General features: G+C 35.1%; 1 protein-coding gene across 1 annotated transcript in view; it reads left to right on the forward strand.

Moving 5' to 3' along the window:
• LOC121443862 (probable ubiquitin carboxyl-terminal hydrolase FAF-X) overlaps nucleotides 1-25,229 on the forward strand; it is a gene marked incomplete at its 3' end in the record, with an annotated part of 122,774 nt that overhangs the window by 61,456 nt on the left and 36,089 nt on the right. Inside the window, exons 12-18 of the mRNA XM_041645613.1 lie at nucleotides 830-966; nucleotides 3,229-3,362; nucleotides 16,273-16,360; nucleotides 17,967-18,309; nucleotides 19,317-19,412; nucleotides 20,029-20,240; nucleotides 24,600-24,840. Coding sequence (XP_041501547.1) covers nucleotides 830-966; nucleotides 3,229-3,362; nucleotides 16,273-16,360; nucleotides 17,967-18,309; nucleotides 19,317-19,412; nucleotides 20,029-20,240; nucleotides 24,600-24,840 — 1,251 coding nt within the window. The remainder of the gene's footprint in view (nucleotides 1-829; nucleotides 967-3,228; nucleotides 3,363-16,272; nucleotides 16,361-17,966; nucleotides 18,310-19,316; nucleotides 19,413-20,028; nucleotides 20,241-24,599; nucleotides 24,841-25,229) is intronic.

The following is a 25,229-nucleotide window of genomic DNA, read 5'->3' on the forward strand; positions in this document are numbered from 1 at the left end:
ATAGTATTTTCTTTAAATATTCTTTATGGAGTTGAAATAACTCAGTCTCTGAAGTTCTTGTTATGCAAAAACTAGGGCCCAAATGTGAGCTAAGTACAAAAGAGGTAGCAATTAGATAATCCCTGAGGCTTGTTGGTCAGACAATCTTGAAGAATGAACTCTGCAGTCAGTGAGACACCTTAAGTCAAAAATTCAAATGAAGAATGATTAAGGCAAATAACAAATGCTGACCTGTTACACACACACACACACACACACACACACACACACAACTTTTCCTTACATATTTAGTATTTCCTATTATTGTTCTCCAAATCTGCACAGAATCACCACTAATAAACTAAACCTAAAATTATGATTGCCAGCAAAGTCCTGTACAATATTAAGAAAAGTAACTGTGGCAGAATATTTAAAGTGAGCTCACTACAGTTTTTAATTTTCTCAAGATTAACACTTTTGCTTATTTTGCTGATTTTTTTGTTGAATTTTTATAATGATGTAGAATGAGCAAAACACTAAATAATACACAAAGCCCAAATTTAGATACTTTAAAAACCATGTTTCTTGTGCATAGATGGGAGAAATACTTAAAATATATTAGAAACATGTAACATTGAGTGTATTGTAATATTTTATATTACAGAGCATTTGGTTTGATTAAATTCAGTTAAATTACAATTATATGAAGTTTAAATTCTTTTTCTATTTTGAAAGTTTCAGCAACCTTAAAGAGAGACATGTTGAATTTTATTAATCTATATTAAATGCTGAATTCTATATAGTTATCATGAGTTATGCCAGAACTTAAGTAATTTTTTTTATATGTAAGGATCGAGATTTGCAAAAAATCCAGTGGATAGATCACTTTATAGAAGAACTTCGAACAAATAACAAATGGGTTATCCCTGCACTGAAACAAATAAAAGAGATTTGTAGTTTGTTTAATGAAGCACCTCCAAATTTAAGGTAAGGTTTTTATACAGTTTCCTTGCTATTTATGATTGTGTTGAAATTAGTCTATGAGTATTAGCAAACTGTAAATAAAGGAAAGTGACAAAGTTAGAGAAAGAGATCTTTCTATTTGAGTTTAGTTTTTGTATTGTAAGACAGGGTCTCTCTATACATTCCTAGCTGTCCTGAAACTCATTCTGTAGAGTACACTGCAGTGATGGGATTAAAGTCAAGTACTGCTACACATGGCCATTTTTTGTTGTTGTTTGTATGTTCTTTTGTTTGGAATATGCTAAATATTAGTTGTTTTCTATTCCTTTTTTATTGAATTAGATGTGTTGAAGAAGATACTATTGATTGTTGCTCTAATTCTAATTGGTCTTCATAATAAAAGCCCAGAGTCAGATATTAGTGGGTAAAAGTTGAAAGATAGGAGAAGCGGAGGAGCCAGACACTAGTTTTACATCTACAAAATCTTCAGACCAAATAGGGTATCCTGTCTCTATAAGTCCTCAGACTGAATATTTTGCTTCTATTTCCTCCTGCTTTATATTGCTTTGTTCGCCCAGCCATATCATTTCCTGTCTCCACCTCCCTAGTATTAAAGATGTGAGCCATCACTGCTTGGCTCTATTTCTCTTTTAGATTGATTATCTCTTGTAACCCAGGGTATCCTTGAACTCACAGAGATTCATCTGCCTCTTTCTCCCTAGTGCTGGGTTTAAAGGTGTATGCCACCATTGCATGGTCTCTGTGGCTAACTAGTGTGACTAGCTCCACATTCTGATCTTCAGACAAATTTTGTCAGAACACAAACAGAATACCACATTTTTCCTTTCTGTCTAAAATAAAAAGGGTTATAGCTAATATAAGAAAAACTACATACAACAACTACAATAACTATATATAATATAGATGGGCAATAAATATATCAACAATGTCTAGTTCATTTGCATTTGACAAATTCAGAGAAAATACTCTATTATCTAACCTATCTTAGTGAATCCAATATCTTGTTCCTAATTCACTTCCCCCCCCCTTTTTTTTATTTTTGAGACAGGGTCTTTCTGTAGCTTTGGGGCCAGTCCTGGAACTAGCTCTTGTAGACTAGGTTGGCCTCCAACTCACAGAGCTCTTCCTGTCTCTGCCTCCCAGCCCAAGAGCTGGATTAAAGGCCTGTGCCCACCACTGCCTGGTTCCTTCATTTTTTTTCCTTCACTTTTTAGTAATACATTTGTAATGAATTTTCTGAAAAATTTCCCTTCGTGAAAAATGTGTGTTGTCACCAAAACATTTGCAGTGCAATAATGATTTCTAGAGATTCTGAGAGGTGTACTAGCTAAATAAAATATGTTTTAGAAAGGAACTTCCATCTGTTTTAAATAGTTTCCTATGTTTATGATAATCGGCAAAATCCTTTCTATCTCGGTCTGGTATGATTATGACGTAACATAGAAGTCTTATATAAGTAGGAATGTAAGGTATCTTTTATGTGCTTTGACTTTTTTTTCAGAGGAATTTTAACTTATTTTTCTAGTACTAGAAAATCATATATAATCACAGAATTTCATGGAGATAAGCAATGGAGAAATTAAATAATATTGATTAACAATCTATTTTGATTACATAAGATCCAACCTTTTTTCATTTATAAAATACATTCATACTGTTTTCAGGTAAATGTATTAGTACTATCCTAAAGTTAGTAATTTTATTAGTATTAGAAGAGCAATGTAGGCTAGAAAACATAGCTCAGTTCTTGGTGAGCATACATGAAAGTCTGGGATTTGACCTTAATACTGAATTAAGAAAAAAATAACAAAGGCCCACAGCACTGGGGAGGTGGAAACAAAAGCATTGGAAGTTCATGGCCAGGAAGGATTGTGTCTCCATAATATTGAGAAACTGAGTGTTTTCATTAGAATAGCAACAACAACAAAATGAAATAGAAGCTAGGTAACTTTACTTCCGGTAATATCCAGAAACAGAACATGTTGCAAATGCAGTATTTTATAATATACCTTTGTTGTATAATGTTTGAGTCATGTAAACACTTGTACTCTAGTAGTAAATTGGAAAAAAAGACTGATACCTTTTACGTAAAATGGAAATAAATGGTACGTGGCATTATAGATCGTTGTTACTGTTACATTTATTATTAAGAGAAGACTACTGGCCATATTTTGCCTTAATTTTTTTAGCATTTTACATGTAGTGGCTAAATTTAATTTTCTACTAACAGTGGTATTAATGTTAATGCCCAATTTTTAATTTCAGTCGAACTCATCAAAGTCCTCATGTATTTTATCGTCGTGATTTAATCAGGCAACTTCAACATAATCATACTTTAGTTACTTTGGTAACAGAAAATCTTGCAACTTACATGAACACCATAAGATTATATGCTAGAGGTATGTATGCTAACCTAAAGTTAACTTTTAGGAATCTGTTTTAGAAATAAATTTCCTGACTTTATTTTGATTTAGTAGAATGTTAATGTTTTCAGAAATGAGATTTATTTTTATTGGTGAAAAATATCTGTTAGTGTCATGAATTGTAAAATTCTGTTAAACTGTAGGATTCCAGTACCATCATCCAGATAAAGGGCATTAATTATTTAAATTTTTGTAATAAAGTACATTAGCACTGCATATAATAAATATACTAATAAGATTCTTATTTATGTTTATGGCAGTGGATGTTTTGTACTCTTGTGTGTCTTATCCTCCCCATGTATGTATCTGGTGTTCTTAGGGCAAGGAGAGAGTGTCAGACCCACAATAACTAAAGTTATATATGGTTGTCAGCCACCATGTAGGTTCTGGAAATATAGCTAATATTCTTTGCAAAAGAAGCATGTGTTTCCAGCTGTTGAATAACCCCTAGTATCTCCATACGTTTTAATAATGTTGAGTTATGTCTAATAATAATAACTGATAAATCATAATAACTGTAAATAGCATAATAGTATATTGATTATATGATGACAAGAAAGAACTCAGTACGGATGTAGGTTTTTCATTTGAGTGAGTTTTCAATCTAAAGTTGTAGAACACTGTAAAATGGAGGACTACTATTTTCTTTATATTTTATGTCACCATAAATTGTGTACAATTTGAATTCTAGACTAATTTTCAGTGTCTTTTAACTATAACCAGTTTTGTTTTTGTTGTTTATATTTTTAAGTCATTAGCCCTCTGTCAGATGTGGTATTGTTAAAGTTCTTTCCCATTTTATACTTTGACATTTTATCTGAATGATGCTATCCCTTGCCTTACAGAGGCTTTTTAAAGTTTGTTCTTATTTGTCTGGATTTCCTCAGTGTTTGTTGTGTTGTCCCATTTTTATCTCTAATTTTATTTATGTGGATCTTCTCTTTCTTTTTTTTCTTTTTTTTCTTTTTTTTTTTTATCTTATATCCAAAAAAAAAATTTCCGCATCCTCCCAACCTCCCATTTCCCTCCCCCTCCTCCGGCCCCTCTCCCCCGCCCCCACTCCTCTCCCCCTCCTTCTCCCGTAAAAAGAGCAGTCAGGGTTCCCTGCCCTGTGGAAAGTCCAAGGTCCTCCCCTCTAAATCCATTCCTAGGAAGGTGAACATCCAAACTGGCTAGGCTCCCACAAAGCCTCAAAACCCAGTGCCATTGTCCTTGGCTTCTCATCAGCCCTCATTGTTCGCCATGTTCAGAGAGTCCAGTTTTATCCCATGCTTTTTCAGTCACAGTCCAGCTGGCCTTGGTGAGCTCCCAATAGATCAGCCCCACTGTCTCAGTGGGTGGGTGCCCCCCTCGTGGTCATGACTTCCTTGCTCATGTTCTCCCGCCTCTGCTCCTCATTGGGACCTTGGGAGCTCAGTCCAGTGCGCTCTAGTGTGAGTCTCTCTCTCTATCTCCATTCATCACCAGATGAAGGTTCTAGGTGATATGCAAGATATTCTTCAGTATTGCTCTAGGATAGGGTCATTTCAGGTTCCCTATCCTCAGCTGCCCAAGGAACTAACTGGGGACATCACCCTGAGCACCTGGGACCCACTCTAGGTTCAAGTCTCTTGCCAACCCTAAGGTGGCTCCCTTAACTAAGATATATGCTTCCCTGCTCCCCTATCCAACCTTCCTTAATCCCAATCATCCTATTTCCCCAAGTTCTCCCCATCCTACCCTTCTCACTTTTCTCTCCCCATCTCCTCTTACCTCCCCCACCCACCCTTAAGATCCCGATTTTTGCCTGGCAATCTTGTCTACTTCCCCTACCCAAGAGGATAGCTATATGTTTTCCTTTGGGTTCACCTTCTTATTTAGCTTCTTAGGATATCCAATTATAGACTCACTGACCTTTATTTAAGGCTAGAAACCAATTATGAGTGAGTACATCCCATGTTTATCTTTTTGGGTCTGGGTTACCTCACTCAGGATAGTATTTTCTATTTCCATCCATTTGCATGCAAAATTTGAGAAGTCATTGTTTTTTACCACTGAGTAATACTCTAGTGTGTAGATATTCCACACTTTCTTCATCCATTCTTCCATTGAAGGGCATGTAGGTTGTTTCCAGGTTCTGGCTATTACAAAAATTGCTGCTATGAACATAGTTGAACAAATGCCCTTGTGAGATGATCGGGCATCTCTTGGGTATATTCCCAAGAGTGGTATTGCTGGGTCCAGGGGCAAGTTGATCCTGAATTTCCTGAGAAACCGAAACACTGCCTTCCAAAGTGGTTGCACAAATTTGCATTCCCACCAGCAATGGATGAGGGAACCCTTTCCTCCACAACCTCTCCAGCACAGGCTATCATTGGTGTTTTTTATTTTAGCCATTCTGACAGGTGTAAGATGATATCTCAAGGTTGTTTTGATTTGCATTTCCCTGATTGCTAAGGAGGTTGAGCATGACCTTAAGTGTCTTTTGGCCATTTGAACTTCTTCTGTTGAAGAAGTTGAACTTCTGCAAAGAAGTCAGGACCACGAGGGGTGCATCCACCCACGGAGACAGTGGGGCTGATCTAATGGGAGCTCACCAAGGACAGCTGGACTGTAACTGAAAAAGCAGGGGATAAAACCGGACACTCTGAATATGGCAGAGAATGAGGGCTGCTGAGAAGCCAAGGACAATGGCACTTGGTTTTGATCCTACTTCAAGTTCTGGCTTTGTGGGAGCCTAGCCAGTTTGGATGTTCACCTTCCTAGACCAGGATTGGCGAGGGGGTGGGGGGGGAAGGACTTTGGACTTTCCGCAGGGCAAGGAACCTTGACTGCTCTTCAGACTTGATAAGGAGGGGGAGAGGTGTAGGGGGACGGGGAGAGGAGTGGGGGGGAGGAGTGGGAGTCTGGGAGGAGGCGGAAATTGTTTTTTCCTCAATAAAACAAAAAGAAAGTTAAAAAAAGTTTTTTAAAAAAAAAGAAGGTTGAGCATGACCTTAAGTGTCTTTTGGACATTTGAACTTCTTCTGTTGAGAATTCTTTGTTCAGTTCAGTGCCCCATTTTTTATTTGTGTTAATTAGCATTTTAAAGTCTAGTTTCTCGAGTTCTTTATATATTTTGGAGATCAGACCGTTGTTGTGGCATTAGTGAAGATCTTCTCCCAGTCAGTAGGTTGCCTTTTTGTCTTAGTGACAGTGTCCTTTGATTTAAGAAGCTTCTCAGTTTTGGGAGGTCCAATTTAATCAGTGTTTCCCTTACTGTCTGTGCTTCTGGGGTTATGCATAGGAAGCGATCTCCTGTGCCCATCTGCTGTAGGGTACTTCCCACTTTCTCTTCTATCAGGTTCACTGTGTTCTGACTGATATTGAGGTCTTTAATCCATTTGGACTTGAGTTTTGTGTATGGTGATAGATATGGGTCTATTTGCATTCTTCTACAGGTTGACATCCAGTTATGCCAGCACGTGGTTTTATTGAAGATGCTTTCTTTCTTCCATTGCATACTTTTTGCTCCTTAATTGAAAATGAGGTGTTCATAGGTTTGTGGGTTAAAAACCGGATCTTCTATGTGATTCCATTGGTCGACTTCTCTATTTTATGCCAGTACCACGCTGTTTCCATTACTGTAGCTCTGTAATAGAGTTTGAAGTCAGGGATGGTAATGCCTCCAGAAGTTCCTTTATTGTATAAGATTTTTTTGGCTATCCTGGGTTTTTTGTTTTTCCATATAAAGTTGATTATTGTCCACTCCAGATCTGTGAAGAATTATGATGGGATCTTGATGGGGATTGCATTGAATCTATAAATTCCCTTTGGTAAAATTGCCATTTTTACTATGTTGATCCTCCCAATCCAAGAGCAAGGGAGATTCTTCCATTTTCTGGTATCCTCTTCAATTTCTTTCTTTAATGCTTTAAAGTTCTTGTCAAATAGACCTTTCACTTAGTTGGTTAGAGTTATCCCAAGATTTTTTTTTTGCTTTTTGTGACTATCTTGTAAGGTGATGCTTCTCTGATTTCCCTCTCTGCTTCCATATCCTTTGTGTATAATAGGTTCACTGATTTTTTGGTGTTGATCTTGTATCCTGCCTCATTACTAAAGGTGTTTATCAGCTGTATAAGTTCTTTGGTGGAGTTTTTGGGGTCGCTTATGTACACTATCATGTCATCTGCAAATAACGAAAGTTTAACTTCTTCCTTTCCAATTCGAATCCCTTTAATCCCCTTATGTTGTCTTATTGCTATTGCTAAAACTTAACGCACTATATTGAAGAGGTATGGAGAGTGTGGACAGCCTTTTCATGTTCCTGAATTTAGTGGGATGGCTTTGTGTTTCTCTCCGTTTAATTTGATGTTTGCTGTGGCTTGCTGTAATTAGCTTTTATTGTATTTAGGTATGACCCTTGTATCCCTAATCTCTCCAAGACTTTTATCGTAAAGGGATGTTGAATTTTGTCAAATGCTTTTTCAGCATCTAATGAAAAGATCATATGGTTTTTTTTTCTTTCAGTTTATTTATATGATGGATTACATTGATAGATTTTCATATGTTGAACCAGCCCTGCATCTCAGGAATGAAGCCTACTTGATCATAATGGATAATTTTTCTAATGTGTTCTTGGATTCGGTTTGCCAGTATTTTGTTGAGGATATTTGTGTCGATGTTCATGAGTGAGATTGGCCTGTAATTCTGTTTCTTGGTTGAGTCTCGTGTGGTTTTGGTATCAGAGTAACTGTAGCTTCATAAAAGGAATTTGGCAATAACTCTTCTGTTTCTATATTTTGAAATATATTAAGCAGTATAGGTATTAGCTCTTCTTGGAAGTTCTAGTAGAATTCCGCATTGAAACCATCTGGTCCTGGGCTTCTTTTGTTAGGGAGGTTTTTGATAACAGCTTCTAATTCTTCGAGACTAACAGGTCTATTTAGATTGTTCACCTGGTCTACCGCCATACCACCCTGAAAGCGTGGATCTCGTCTATATTGTTCACTTGGTGCTGTTTTAATTTTGGTATATGGTATTTATCTAAAAACGTGTCCATTTCTTTTACATTTTCCAGTTTTGTGGCATACAGGCTTTTGTAGTAAGATCGAATGATTCTCTGAATTTCCTCTGTGTCTGTGGTTCTGTCCCCCTTTTCATTTCTGATCTTATTAATTTGCATATTCTCTCTCTGCCGTTTGATTAGTTTGGATAGGGGTTTATCAATCTTGTGGATTTCCTCCAGGAACCAGCTTTTTGTTTCATTGATTCTTTGATTTGTTTTCTGTGTTTCTATTTTGTTGATTTCAGCCCTCAGTTTCATTATTTCCAATCCTCTACTCCTCCTAGGTGAGTCTGCTTCTTTTTTTTCTAGAGCTTTCAGGTGGGCTGTTTAGTCTCCACTGTGTGCTTTCTCTGTTTTCTTTTAGTGGGCACTTAGTGCTATGAACTTTCCTCTTAGGACTGCTTTCATAGGGTCCCATAAGTTTGAGTATGTTGAGTCTTTATTTTCATTAAATTCAAGGAAGACTTTAATTTCTTTCTTATTTCTTCCTTAATCCATGTATGGTTCAGTAGTTGACTGTTCAGTTTCCATGAGTTTGTAGGCTTTCTGGGGGTAGCATTGTTGTTGAATTCTAAATTTAATCCATGGTGATCTGATAAGACATAGGTGGTTACAAATATTTTTTGTAAATGTGGAAGCTTGCTTTGTTACCGAGTATGTGGTCAATTCTCGAGAAGGTTCCATGAGCTGCAGAGAAGAAGGTATATTCTTTCCTATTTGGGTGGAATGTTCTATAGAAGTCTGTTAAGTCCATTTGATTCATTACCTCCATTAATCCTCTTATTTCTCTGTTAGGTTTCTGTCTGATTGACCTGTCCTTTGGTGAGAGAGGAGTGTTGAAGTCTCCTAATATTAGTGTGTGTGGTTTGATGACTGCCTTGAGTTTTAGTAATGTTTCTTTTACATAGTGGGTGCTTTTATATTAGGGGCATAGATGTTCAGGATTGAGACTTCATCCTGATGAATTGTTCCTGTTATGAGTATATAATGTCCCCTTTTATCTCTTCTGATTGATTTAAGTTTGAAGTCAACTTTGTTAGAAATTAGAATGGGCACACTTGCTTGTTTCTTAGGTCCATTTGCTTGATAAACCTTTTCCTATCCCTTTATTCTGAGTAGGTGCCTGTCTTTGTGGTTGAGGTGTGTTTCTTGTAAACAGCAGAATGTTGGATCATGTTTTCATATCCAATCTCTTTGCCTGTGCCTTTTTAGAGGTGTGTTATGTCCATTGACATTAAGTGATATTAATGACCAGTGGTTGTTAACTCCGGTCACTTTTTTAGCATTAGAGCTTGTGTGTTTCCCTTCTTTGAGTTGTGCTGGTGAATTGTCTCTAGATATCTGAGTTATTGTGGGCATTGTTGGAATCCTTGGTTAGTGATTTTCCTTCTATTACTTTCTGTAAGGCTGGATTTGTGGCTACGTATTGTTTAAATTTGTTTTTATCCTGGAAAATTTTGTTTTCCCCATTTCTAGTGAATGAAAGCTTGGCTGGGTTAGTAGTCTGGGCTTGCATCCATGATCCCTTTGTTTCTGCAGTACATCTATCAAGGACCTTCTGGCTTTCATGTTTTCCATAGAGGTCAGGTGTAAGTCTGATAGGTTTTTTTTATAATTAACTGGGCCATTTTCCTTTGCAGCTCTTAATATTCTTTCTTTATTTTGTATGCTTTGTGTTTTGATTATTATATGGCGAGGGGAAGTTTTTTTTTTGATCCAGCCTATTCGGTGTTCTGTATGCTTCTTGATCCTTCATAATTATATCTTTCTTTACGTTGGGAAAGTTTTCTTCTATAATTTTATTAAATATATTTTCTGGACCATTGAGCTGCACTTCTTCTCCTTCTTCTACTTTTATTATTCTTTGGTTCTTTGGTTTGGTCTTTTTATTGAGTTTCATATTTCCTGAATGTTTTGTGATGAGAGTTTGTTGGATTTGCTGTTTTCATTGATCAGTGCTTTTATTTTCTGTATGGTATCTTCAGAATCCGAGATTCTTTCTTCTATCTCTTGTATTCTGTTGGTTATGCTTGTTTCTATAGTCTCTATTTGTTTACCTAGATTTTCCATGTCCAGCCGGCCCTCTGTTTGTGTTTCCTTCTTTGCCTCCATTTCAGTTTTCAAGTCTTGAACTGTTTCTATTATTTGTTTGATTGTTTTTCCTTAGTTTCCCAGGGTATCATTCACTGATTCATTCAATTCTTCCAACTTTCTGTTATACTTCTCATCCATTTCTTTAAGGGCATTTTTTTTTACATGCTGTTTAAGGGCATCCATGACTTTCATAAAGTCAATCTTTTCTACTTCTTCTTGATTAAGGTGTTCATGTCCTCCTGTTGTGAGGTCGCTGGGTTCTGGTGGTTTCGTGTTGTTTTTCAGATTGTTGGGTGAATTCTTGCATTGGCGCCTGCCCATCTCTTCCTCTGAATTGTCCCCTATGGATCTTCTTTTACAGGATCAGGTCTCCTTGCCTACTGATGTACCATCCCAGTGTTGGGACTCCCCAGTGATGACTCTCCTTGTGCTCCAGTGATGATCTCCGTGCTTGTTGGGTAGCTCTTAAACAAAGCGCCTACCTTGCTTGCTGCATGCAGGCTATTGAAACAAAGGAGTTCCTACTTGCCTGGTTGCCCTCAGGATTCGGCCCCAGCGCCCAGACAGGCTGAGCTGGGTGATTTTATGTGCCAGAAGCGGGAATGGAGGCAGAAGGGGGGAGGGTTCTGGATGCAAGCCCAATGATGGCTCTCCTTGTGCCGAGATGGGTTTCTCTTTCTTAATTTGCTCATGGTCTATCTTACTGAATTCTCTCAAAGAACTACATCTTCCTTTTACTTTTTGGGAGGTGGGGTATTGTTTTTGTTGTTATTTTATTGATTTCAATCCTAATCTTTTTCCCCTTGCTTTCTACTCTTTTTGACTGTTCTTTCTTATTTTTGTTATAGTGCTTTCAGGTATGTTTTTAAGCTTCTGTGAGACTTCTCCTAGTTTTATTATGTTGACCTTTTCTTAGGTTACTATTGTTTTGATGAAATACCTAACCAAAAGAAAACTGGGGAGAAAAGATCTTAGTTATCCTACGCTTCCAAATCATTGTTCATCACTGAAGGAAGTCAGGACAGAAACTTGGGGACAGGTACTGGTGTAGAGGCATGGAGGGGAGCTGTTTACTGGCTTTTCAGCCCCCTTTCCTCATCCCAGGGCCACCAGCTCACAAATGGGATTGTGTCCCATGCCCTACCCCTGACACCCCAGTATTAGTTGAGAAAATACCTACAGGCAGATGTTATGGAGCCATTTTTCAACAGAGGCTTTCTTCCAAATGACTGTCACTGTGCCAAGTGTCAGAGCAGGTACTTAGGACTCTAAACTTTCCTCTTAGAACTGTTTTTATTGTTTCTAATGGATTTTAGTATATTTTGATATTCTTTTCATTTCTGCTTTTAATTTCCTTATTTATTTTTTTCTTGACTTTATTCTGTAGTGAGTCAGTTTCCATGAGTTTGGTCGTTTTTTTTTTTTTGTTTTTTTTTTTTTGTTACTGTTGACATTGATATCCGGCTTAAGCCACAGTCAGACAGGATTTCGGAGTGTTATTTCATTCTTCTTGTATCTGTTGCTTTGTGTCCAGATATGTGGTTAATTTGGGGAAAACTTTCGTGATACACTGAGAACAATATACATGTGTGTGTACTGTATAACTGGTATTTGAATGAATTGTTCTATAAATATCTGCTAAATCTTTATGGTGTTATTTAACTCCAGGATTTCTCTGTTTAGTTTTTGTTTGAGAGACATGTTTATTGCTGAGATTGGCATTTTGAAGTCATGCTCTATCACTGCATGAAACTCAATGTGTGGTTTAAAATGTAGTAGTGTTTCTTTTATGAACTTGGGTGCCCTTATGTTTGATGCATAGATGGTAAGAATTGCAGTATCCTCTTGATTTTTTTCCTTTGAATCTGTTGTGTCCTTTTGCATCTCTTCGATTAAGTTTTGTTTGAAGTCTATTTTGTTAGATATTGAAATGGTTGCAGCAACTTGTTTCATGGACTAAATTCATTGGAATAAATTTTCTTTTATTCTAATGTGATCTCTCACCTTTCAAGTAAGATGCATTTCTTTGATGCAGTAAAAACATGTATCTTATTTGCTAATCCACTCTCTTAGTGTGTGTCTTTTTATTTGGAAATTGAGATCATTAATACTGAGTTATCAATGAGCAGTACTAACTGATTCTGGTATTTTACTGTTATGACTTTTGTTTCTTTTTACCTCATTTAATATTCTGATAAGAAATTATTTATTCTTTCTGTTTTTTTGTCAGTGAGAACTTCAGGTTTTCTTCTAGTGCTTTCTGTATGGTTAAATTTGGAATATAGAACAACCATGCAGACCCTCTGCTTCTTACGAGTCTTCATTGACAAGTCAGATGTTATTCTGATAGGTCTGCATTTATATGTTACTTTTCCTTTTTACTTTAACCTTTGAACATTCTTTGTTCTGTACATTTGGTGTTTAAATTATTATGTACTGTGGAGAATTTTTTCTGGCCCTTTATTCTTGTACCCTGAAAGGCAACTTTATTTTCAAATCAGAAAATTTTTCTTCTGTGATTTTCATGAAAATGTTTTCTGTACTTTTGATCTGGGTTTCTTCTGTTTTTTCTGTTGTTTGTAAATTGGGTCTTTTGTGGTATCTCAGATTTTCTGTATGTTTTATGCCTGAATATATTTATACTTAACATTTTCCTTGGCTGTTGTTTCTGTTTCTTCTTACCTTTCTTCAGTGCCTTAGATTCTGTCTTCCATGTTTTGTTCTGTGTTGGAGAGGCTTTCCTCTGAAGTTTTTGTCTGCCTTCCAAATTTTAATTATTAGTTTTATTTCAGTTTGCCTTGCCTTCATTGATTCTGCTTCTACTTTCTTGTCTTGAACTATATTCATTATTTCATCCCATTGTGTTTTCACAGACTTTATTAAGGGAATGATTCTTATCACCTTTAAGGTTCTTGTACATGTTCATAATTGTACATGTTCATAATTCTCCCTTCTTTTTTCCTTTTTTCCTTTCTTTTTTCTTTCTTCTCCTCTTACTCTTCCTCCTTTTTCCTTTTTTTTTCTTCCAAGAGTTTCTTTGTACAGTACTAGCTGTCATAGAACTAGATTTGTAGACCAGATGGGCCTTGAACTCACAAAGATCTGCCACTTGTCCCTGCCTCCTGGAGTGCTAGGATTAAAGATGTGTTCCACTATCCTCAACTCATAATTTTTATTTTGAAATTCATATCTTATGCTTCAACTATAACTGGACTACATTTAACTATACAATGGTAGTGCATTTTAATGCCCTGTTATAGTACTAGGTTTTTGATGGACGCATGTTCTCTTGAGTGTTAATATGTCCTTTTGTGATGTTGTGTAGACATCTGGGTTTGGAGTGATTTAGTTGATTCTAGGTGTTGATACCTGCTCCTGTCTTTGTTAGTGGATTTGTACCTTGTTTTCTTTCTGGACCTTAACAACATATGGTGGCTGTGTAATACCTGGTAGAGAGTACTTTTCCAGGTTAGTGGATAACAGAGGGAAATAAAGATGGGCTAAGATAAAAGGCTGAGATAAATTTTGGGAAGGAACTTAGAGGATTGTACAAATTGGCTCTTAAAGACAAAAGAATAATTCAGAAAGATGAGTTGAAAGGGCTAGGTAGACCCTATCATTTATAAAGAGTGTATTCTCCAGTGAATGCAGTTGATATGGGAGGAATGGCACCTGTAAACTTGGTGTTACTTGACTGAGGTGAGAATGAGGAAGTCATAGTGGAGGACAGGGAGGATTGGGTCTTTGCCAAGTTGACCATGGAGTTACTGTTTCTGTAAAATGAGAGCTCTAATACACATAGAATTTTTAGGTATTGTGTTTCTAGGTATTGGAGTTTGACCCAAAGGAATGGGACTGGACTAGAAGGGAGGGCTGAGAATGTCCACAGGAAAGAGAATGGAAGTAGAGTGGGAAGGATCCCCTTCAGACTGTCTACTCCAGGGTTGGAGATGAGACTAGATATTGCAGTGGTGTACAGAAAGGAGAGTAAGAATTCTGCATCCTCTTCTGTTTTTCCACAGATAAATTCTTTTCTCCCATTAAAGAACTTATAAAAGCAAATTCAAATGACCAGTGCCATAGAAAGGTTTTCAGTGGATTCCTTGAACAAGCAAGGCAACATATGCATTAAAACCTTGTAGCATATTTCTTTTGAAAAGAAACAGTTAGACAAGTGAAAGTTTACTGTTTTTCTTAGTCTGTTACCTCAAACCTACTTGAGTATAAAGAGCCCTCAAAATGCTAACAAAGTTCCTTCTGAAAAGTAGACTATTTTGGATCTTTTTTTCCTATGATTTCATTTCTAATGTCTAGTCAGGAAGTGAAGGTTTCCAAGATAGTCTGGAAAAAGGCCATGTATGTATTTCAAAGCCAATGTAATTCTCTCTGCTTTATAATCAGATTCTGTTCCCATTACTGGTTCATCCCTCCTGATCATAAAAATGTTCACATTTTTATTTTTCTATATTCTTTATGTTTCGATAAATTCAGAGCTCTGGTGCAGATTTAATCCTTTTCCCACTGAACAGCTAAGAACCATGGAAGTTATTTCAAGCATTATTATGGTTTTTACATTTATAGAATAATAACATACTTGCATTGTAGATAAATTACGTGTTAAAACAGAGGTAATATCAGAATGTTTGCTTCATTTCATTAGTATACATTTGTCCCAGATAGATGTCCTTGGTCTCCACTGGAGTTTCTAAAAATTTAATTTTATCTTTCTCATCTGTTATAATCATTGATGCATTCCTGTAATCTAAGATTAATAAATTAGCATGGTCATTATTTTTTAATCATAGTAGATACTTTAGTTTTTGTCAGAATGACTTTCAGGGGAGCTTGATAGGTTCATTCGCATTTGATTGGAGTTTTAATATATTCTGTCACTGTATAGCTATGGATAACTTAGAACTTGCTGTGTAGATCAATCTGGAATTGAGCTCCCAGATAGCAGCCTACAACTATCTCCTGAGTGCTGGTAATAAAGATATGTCACCATGCCTACCCCTTTAGAATTTTTACTATGCATTTTTTCTTTTAATAGACACTAGAGACATATGTGATGCTGTTAATAAAAGAAATCCATACTGTTGATTTTATTCTTAAGAAAAAGAAAGTATTTCAGTCTGTCTTAGGTCTAGTTAGTAATGCATGTGTCAATAATCATAACAGGAAGAATAACATTAAAATATTTGATCCATGCTTAATGCTCATACCCTTGTGACAAATATAATTATGGTAATTTCATAAAATTTAATGCCTTCTTTTCTTACTGTACCTTTTGGAGTGAATGAAATAATACCATATTTTACACTAAATATTTTATATAAATTTCCAAATTATAATAGCAGAATAAAATGTGGTGGGAAGTATAACTGTGCACAGAAGGAAAGAATTATTACAGAGAAAAATGATTTTTATAACATTTGACAATTAGGCAGATTAAAGTTCAAGTCTTTTTTTCTCAACACTCTGGTGGTAAAGGCAAGCCTCTCTCTAGTCTATACGTCTTGAATTCGTTGTCAGCAAGGGCTGCATAGCAAGACCTTCACTCAGAAAACAAAAATTTAAAAAAAAACACTTGGCAGTTTATACTTTGACAAATTAAAAATCTTTGGCTTTCTGTCTACACATAGAAATATTATGAAGTATTACATCTTACTTATTAAGTAAAGTGATTATTTCTGTATTTTTGCTAAATTCAGCAGTGGATGCATGTAATTTCATGGTATTTTTTTTCACGGTATTTTTAATATGCAGATTATGAAGACTATGACCCACAAACTGTAAGACTAGGAAGTAGATACAGTCATATTCAAGAAGTCCAAGAACGACTTAATTTCCTCAGGTTTGTTTTGATCAATACTGCTGTTCTCGTTAATGCACAGATAAAAGATTTCAATTTGCTAAATCTTCATTAGGTGACTAGCTGGCTACCATAGCAAGATATTGTCCCCCCAAAAGGACATTTTCAAAGTTTGCATATCATTTTGCTTTATAGTCATTATTATTAAGTACTTTTTAATATGTAGTATATATGTGCCTATGATAGAGTCCAGTAAGCCTTCTCCATTACTCTGACCTTTTTGCTTTTTGTTTTTCTTAGGGTTTTTACTAAACATTTCTTTTTTATCTGAGATCTGTCTGTGTCTGTTCCCCCACTAACAGTGTTACAGGCCTGAATCATTACATTTAACTTTTGGTCCACACATAGACCCTGATGTTTGTACACAAAATGCTTTACCTATTGATCCTCCTCCCTATGCCATAAATGTTCATAAGATTGTTTGTGGTAATTTAGCTTAACATTTTAAAATTAAAAAACAGGTTTAAATTTTGATTTAAATTTTAAATATCAGAATACATCTGATTTCGTATGTGTGGGAAATTGGTTTATTGTTTTAAAATATTTTAAAATGACATGGTAAGGCCCTATTTTGAATAATGCTAAAAAAACACTTATTAGGTTTACTTTGACTTTATTAAAAGTGTTTGCTTTTCTGTCTATACATAGAAAGTATATGAACACTACCTTTTAGTAAGGTACTAAGCATCAGAAAAATGAATTAAAAATATCAGCTCTATAAAGTTAAGAATCAAAAGACATTCCTTTGTGGCAGCTCTATAAACTGTTAACAGTATAATTAATTCAAAAGAAAATAAACTAAGAGTTAATGCCTTTTATTGATGTGTCATCATAGCAACTTTGTAAGGCAGGTGTTGCTTATTTTGATTTTTAAGAAAATGTAATACTCATTGAGAAATACTCAGAATAGGTTAAGAATTTAAGGAAGTGTTTAGTAAACTTTTAAAATAATGATTATCATTATTTTTTAGTCTTGAAACTAAAAATGTTCTTCTCGGCTAATTAAATTTTGAGCATAAAAGGATAATCATAGAAATAAATTAAAATTATAGGTAAATAATTTTGTTTAATATGACTGAGTAGTGGCTAAAGAATTTCAACAATGTAAAGATTGCTAAAATAGCTTTAATTTTTTTCTTCTGACACAGTTTCTTTGTGTAACCATGGCTGTCCTGGAACTCCTTCTGTAGACCAGGCTGTCCTCATACTCACAGAGATCCGCCTGCCTCTGCCTCGCAAGTGCTGGGATTAAAGGTGCACCCTGACTGTCATGCGTTAAAGCCGATTTAAGTCATAAGAACTATTTGTTGTTAAACTCAAACCTACATCAGTTTAGGTATCTAACTTGTTTCAAAAGCTGTAATATTTTAAAATAAAGCAAAAGTCTTTTTGAGTCATGTAGATAGGTAAAGTTTCTGGTTGCGTTCATTAAATATGTGGAAAAAAATAGAATGTAAGTTTAGATGTATTACTTTTAAAGAATGTATGGTCTTCAAGATATTTTACTATGTGTTCTGTGTGTCAAAACAGTGTACTGATGAGAATAAAATCATTTTGAACCTAATTAGTTTCTTATGTGTTTTTCAAGATTTTTACTGAAGGATGGTCAACTTTGGCTCTATGCTCTCCAAGCCAAACAAATATGGAACAGCTTAGCAGAGAATGCAGTTTTCTTTAGTGATCGAGAAGCCTGTTTTATGTGGTTTTCCACGTTAATGGGCGACGATCCAGACCTAGATCCTGATATTATTCAGGATTTTTTTGAAAGTAATGTGCTTCAACTTGATCCGACTCTATTAACCGAAAGTGGAATAACGTGTTTTGAAAGATTTTTCAAGGCTGTCAATTGTCAAGAAGGGAAATTAATGATAAAAAGAAGAGTCTATATGATGGATGATTTAGACCTAATAGGATTAGATAACCTTTGGGAGGTAAGTAAAAGAGGAGAAATTATGGCAAAAGTATCTAAAGTAGTTTTTTACAATTGCAGATGTTTTTATAGATTTTCTTCTGTATATTTATACGGATTGGATATATGTCCTAGAAATTAAAGGACTTAGTTTATGTCTGACACAGGTAATTCTTTGGCATTCACATTAAATATATTCTTTTCAAAGGTTTCATGTAAATGTAACTTTCCTCGCAAACATATTTTGCCTGTTGTCATCCATGAAAGTTAGTCTCTCCGGTTTTTATATAAGATGGATACATATTTAAGTACCATAATTAATGATAGAGCAGAAAAATGATTTAATAGGAAATGTGAATAATAAAACCTTTATATAAATTGTTTCACTTGAAATCAATAGTAAGTATCTGAAAAATGTTTTATGCTCTAATGCTGACTTTGCAATTTTGATATAGTGTATTTATTTCAGTCTTAGACTCTCTTATTGTAGCTTAGTTTCATTGGGGATTTAATCACTCATTTCTTAAGCAAATTTTAAATATAGTCATGTTTTTAAGGATCGTTCATACATTCGGGTTAATTGTTTAAATTTTCTTCTGACTGCAATCTGCAAATGGAACCTAATGATAAAAAGGAAAAGAAAGTGAGGAAAGAAAATCAGAACATGTTTTTGCTCCTTTCCTTTTCCAATTTTTATTTATAATTCATGAAAAAAAATCTCTTAAGCCAGGGAATCTACAGTATATTTTAATAAAGTCATTTTTAATAAATAATATCAGAAATTCTGGGAGTGAGTTTTCTGTAGTGACTTATTGATAACTTGAAACGTCTTAGTTCAGCAACAAAATTGCCAGTATAATACTATTGTAATTTTTCTAATTGTTTCATCTGAAAATCTTTTGTGTTATTTCCTTTTTTAAACTTGAATTTATATCACATTAATGTAAGCTTTTATTTATTGGAAAGGAGAATATTCTAAATGGCAAGTTACATCTTCAATGGTATTTATTTTATTATTTTAAAAATTAGGTTGTGATAAAGAGTAATGACAATATTTCGAACAGAGCAATAGATCTTCTAAAAGAAATACACACAAATCTTGGTCCCAGATTACTGGCAAATAAGGTAAGGATTGAAGTACTGAAAGAACTTCACAGATTAAAATAGCATTAGTAATAATACCATTTTAAACTTAAAATGAATTAGGAATTGGTTATTTTATTTGTACAATATTAACTAAAGACATATTTCTACGGTTGTTTTTGTTGCTTTTTTATTTTGTTTTTGTTTTGGGGAATTGCTTTAGTGAGAGAAAGATTCACATAATGTATGTAGCCCAGACTGGTCTGGAATTACTGAATTCATGGTATTCCTCTTTTCTCAGCCTTCTGGATCCCGGGACTGTAGTCATATGAAGAAACCCTAGCTTATTTTTTTATTATTATTTTTAACTATACATTTTATTTTTGTGCTTTTTTCTGTGTGTGTATATGTATACATGCATGTTTCTCAGTGTGAGTGTGAAAGAAAGATTCAGTTTTTTAATGAGAATATTAATGTGTTCCCTACTTTGTTTCATATTAAGGCTTTTTAAAAAAAAACAACTTGTATTTATTGTGATTAGTTATAATTGTAATTGAGAATTGCTTTTAAGTAATTTTTTTTGCTTTTTGTTGTCATGTTTGGTGATTTTTTTTTTACAAGCAACTATTGTATTGTTTTCTGTTTGACACATTTGCAGGTAGCTATCCATGAAGATTTTATTCAGACATGCTTTGATCGCTTGAAAGCCTCATATGGCATGTTGTGTGTTTTGGATAGTGAAAAAGACACTATTAGTTGTACAAGACAGGAAGCCATTCAGATGGTTCGTGTACTAACGGTTTTAAGAGAGTACATAAGTGAATGTGACAGTGATTATCATGGGGAACGAATTATTCTTCCTTTGTCAAGGTTTGTAAACTTGATCTAAGAGTAACTTGCAACTAATATTTTCTTACAGTATTATTTAGCAAAATGTGAATGCCATTTACATTTTAATGTATTTTACTTTTTTAAAAGTGTGAACTTTGAGGAAATATTTTATATCTAGTTATAGTCTAATAAAACACTCATCCCTTAACTAGAATTTTTTTATTTTGTTTTTCCAAGTTGTTACTACCTGTTAAGTGTAACAGTTAATCTATTTTGAAGTTCATTCCTCACTACTCCCCCATGTTTTTGTGATACAGACTGCTGTTTGCTTGGCTAGTCTTTAACTCTATAATGTAGTTAAGGCCAGCTATAAACTGATTCCAGAGTGCGTTGACTACAATCATGGGACCTTCATTTGATGGGATATTATATTGTCAAAAGTCTCTTCTGTTTTTATCCTTTTATTGAAAATATTTTTTTTCACATAATATATTCTGATATGAGTGTTTCCTACCTCTGCTCTAGGTTCTGCACCTCACAATCCATCGCGATTCATTAAGAAAGAAAGAGGTCTCTAAAAGATAATAATACAATACATTATGATAAACTAAACAAAACCAACACATCAGGATTGAACAAAAGAAACAGAAGGAAACTAACCCAGGAAGATAAAAGAAGCAGAGACAGATTCATACATACTCTTACTTGTTAATCCCACAAAATAATGTAAAGGACATAGTGCACACCACCGCAGGCCCTGTAAAATGCTGCTCCACTCTTGAGTTCATTTGAACTTTGATCATGTTGATTTAGAGGTCCTTGTTCTGGTGTCCTCCTTCCCCTCTGACTCTTAACACTTCCCACCTCTTTTTCCTAGGAGATACTTGTGGATAAAAGCTTTTCACATTATATAGGCTGCCTCTTTGATCAAATGACAGTGCCCCTGGCTGTGTAGAAGCTTCTCAGCTTCAGAGGTCCCATTTATTAATTGTTGATCTCAAGAGTCTGCGTTAACAGTGTTCTTTCTGTTCAGGAAGCCTTTTTTTGTGTGCCATGAGTTCAAGGCTATACCCCCATTTTCTCTTCTTTGAGGTTCAGGGAATACAGTTTAATCTTTCATCTTTTTGAAGTTTGAGTTTTGTTCATGGTGTTATGTATGGATCTATTTGCATTCTTTTGCATGCAGCCATTCAGTTCCATCAGCACTCTTTGTTGAAGGTACAGTTTGTTTGGTTTTTTTTCTAGTGTATGTTTCTAGCTTCTTTATTAAAAATCAGGTGTCTGTGGGTTTTTTCATTCTCATGTTGGCCTTCGGTTTGATCCACTGGTCAACGTATATGTTTCGTGCAAATGCCTTTTCATTTTTTATTACTTATAAGTCTGTAATAAACTTAATCTGGGATGGTGATAGCTCAGGCAGTTCTTTCTTATTTTACTAAATAAAAAGCTGTCTTTTTTTTCATTTTACCTAACAATCCAAGTTTCCACTTTTCAGAGAGGGTAAGACGCATTGTTTTGAGGAAGAACATAGGAATTCCACTACTGTATCTAGATTGAAAAAGGTCTCCCTCCTATGAGAATGGGTTCCAAACAACCAGTTCAAACAATAGGGATAAATTCTGGTCCCACTGTCACTGATCCTACAGTCTGCCCCATCCATAAAACAGTCACCCACATTCTGAAGGCCTAGTTTTGTTGTATGCTGGTGCCTTCCCTGTTCTGAGCAGAGTGGGTGAGCTCTCATTAAGTTAGGTAAGCAGTTTCACTGGTTATTCCACTCATGGTCTTGACCTTTTTGCTCATATTCACACTCCTTCTGCTCTTCAGCTGGACTTTGGGAGCTCAGCCCAGTGCTCTGCTGTGGTTCTCCTCATCTGCTCCCATCAGTTGCTGGATGGAAGTTCTATGGTGACATTTATGACATTTAAGATCATCATTAATCTGACTACAAGGCAAGGCCAGTTCAGGCACCCTCTTCAATAATGCACAGGGTCTTACCTGGGATCATTCTTGTGGATCCTGGAATCTAGTGCTAGTTTTCTTGCTATCCCCATAATGACTCCCTCAATTAAGATATCTCTTACCTTGCCCTCTGTCTCTTTCCTTCCCCCATCTTGACTATTCAGTTCCCTCAAAATCTTCTTCCCATTCCCTTTCTCTCCTCCTTCCCTTCTGCCTTCCACTTTTTCTCCCATCCCCATGCTTTCAGTTTTCTCAGATCTTGTTTATTTCTCCTTCCCAGGCCAGGAGCAGGGCCAGGGGTTTTATTGAGGTACTGAAGGCTTACAGAGTGGGATGTCCAGCTGTGTGTGAGTGATTACTCACTTTTTGGTCCTCTCTCTTGGCAGTTCTTTTATTACTCAGAATTATCATAACTTCCTGGGATTTTTATGTTTCCTTTTGAGGATTATCTTTTCCATATTTGTGAAGAATTATTTTGGAATTTTGATGGGATTACATTAAATCTGTAGATTGCTTTTTACACTGTTATCTTCTGGATCCATGCACATGAGAGATCTTTCCATCTCCTGATATCTTTTTCAGTTTCTTTCTTCAATGTCTTTTAAGTTTTTATCATACAAATTTTTACTTGCTTGGTTAAGTGCTACCCTAGAATATTTTATGTTCACAAGGCTGTTGTGAAAGATGCTGGAGATCTGTTTTTGTATGAGCTGAAGATGGGGATTATTAGAGGGATGATGGATTATATTTGGAGGAAGTGAGCGAAGGGTCCTTTAGGTAATTAATCTACCTTCTTCACTGGATTGAGTTTAAAAGTCTAATCTTAAAAATGCTTATTCAGACTTCAGTGTTTGTCATATTTTAATAATCATAAATGTCATAAAATAATCTATAATATATAGTTTTAGTTGTCTCAGATTTAAAATTAAGGAAGCTGGTTGCCATTTCTAAGTGTAAGGTGTTTATCGCCTATAAATAAAAGATTTTCATTCTGAATAGTATTTATTTTTCTTAGATCTTACTTATGATGACAGGATATGTGATAATTTGTCAAGCTTTTGATCAAGTTCTGGTAGTTTAAAAACCATTGAATTGAAATATATATTTTAGAAGGTTGCCTTCACAAATTGAGATACAAGTTTTTTTCAAATTTTGAATTCATGTACATGATACTACGAAAAGAAAACTCTTTATGTTAGTGTCTCTACTTTTTTAGGACTCCCAACGAACAAATTATTTTGTTGCTTCTTAACAAATTTATTTTTGTTATTATTATTAATTGTGATTGCACACACTCACTAATGTTACCTTTAGGCTTGAGTAACCTATTTGCATATGGTTAATGTAAAGTGTGTGAAATTTAGAGACTGAGAAGTTATTTAAGGAGTTGAGAACACTAACTGCTCTTCCAAGGTTCTAGGTTCAATACTCATCCTTTTTAAGATAACTGACATTCTTCATAATTACATATTCAGGGCATCTAGTACCCTCATCTATCCTCTACAGGTAACAGAGACACATGGTGCACGGACATACATGCATGCACACAGAATACCCATACACGTATCGTTTTAAATAAATGTTTTAAAATGTGAAGGAAACTAAGTGAATTTTGATTAGAATTCAATTACATCTCTAAAATAGCTCATTCTATATATGAATTTTTTTTTGATTTTTCGAGACAGGGTTTCTCTGTGGTTTTGGAGCCTGTCCTGGAACTAGCTCTTGTAGACCAGGCTGGCCTCGAACTCACAGAGTTCCGCCTGCCTCTGCCTCCCGAGTGCTGGGATTAAAGGCATGTGCCACCACCGCCCGGCAATATGAAAATATTTTTAAAAATCACATACTGTGCATACACTTACATAACCTACATATAATGCATGTATGTGTATATGAAACTACACTTTTAACACTCATACTTGTAAATATTTTTGCCAAAACATACTTTCAGCTGAAATAGTCTTAATGTAGATTTTTGAGAAAAGACTCAGTTGTTAAGGTCACTTGTTTTTCAAGAGATTCAATTTTTAGCATAACATGACAACTCAACAATCATTTGTAACTCTAGTATCTCTAGTGGAAGATGATCTGACATTCTCTTCTTGCTTTTTTTTCATACAAAAACCAACTATTTTTTAAAAATCGTTAACACCTCAAAAGAATTAAATATAGTTTTAATAAATTAAGCTTTTTGAGGTGTTTTGTGATTATGCCTCACCACAGTTAGGAGACTTTTGTTACCATGAAAATGCTAGTTGATTAACTAATCAAGATACTTTGTAATTCAAAAGTCATAATATTTCTCACAATAAACTTAAAATAAGTTAACTACTACTTTTTAAATAAGGAACAAATTCATATCTTCCTATTTTTAACTATTTGTTTAATATTTCTGAGACTCTTTTTCAGTTTTTAATTTAATGTTTTTCTCCCCAGGGCATTTCGTGGGAAACACTTGTCTCTTATAGTTCGCTTCCCAAAACAAGGGAGACAAGTTGATGATATAGACATATTGTCTCATACAAATGATACCATCGGTTCTGTGCGACGCTGCATTCTCAGTCGTATTAATGCCAATGTAGCCCATACAAAAATTGAGCTGTTTGTAGGTGGTGAGTTGATAGAGCCGGAAGATGACAGAAAACTAGTTGAACAATTAAATTTGAAAGATAAATCAGTAAGTAAATATAATTCTCAAATATTTCCCTAATTTCAGTATTTGTGCCACTTATTATTGGTCAAGTTTATTGAATAATAGTGTGCATGTTTTGTGGCAATAGTGTAGACGGAGACTGCTTGTTCATTTCCTGGCTGCTTAGACCCGAATATTAGCACAGGAACTATATGAATTAAAGCATTGCTTGGTTTATTAGCTCAGCTTTTTTATTAGCTAACTTTTACATCTTAAATTAACCCATTTCTATTATTTTATGTATTGCCATGAGGCTTGAGGTTAACCTGTAAGGTTCCAGTGTCTGTCTCCTTCGACAGCTTCTTGTCATCTCTCACTTGGGCTTCTTTCTCCCAGCCTTCAGTTTAGTCTTTCTGCATAGCTTTTTTTCTGCC

The sequence above is a fragment of the Microtus oregoni genome, unplaced genomic scaffold, assembly GCF_018167655.1.
Source record: "Microtus oregoni isolate MIOR12 unplaced genomic scaffold, Mior012 000113F_ref0000058, whole genome shotgun sequence".
In the NCBI taxonomy this organism is placed as follows: Eukaryota; Metazoa; Chordata; class Mammalia; order Rodentia; family Cricetidae; genus Microtus; species Microtus oregoni.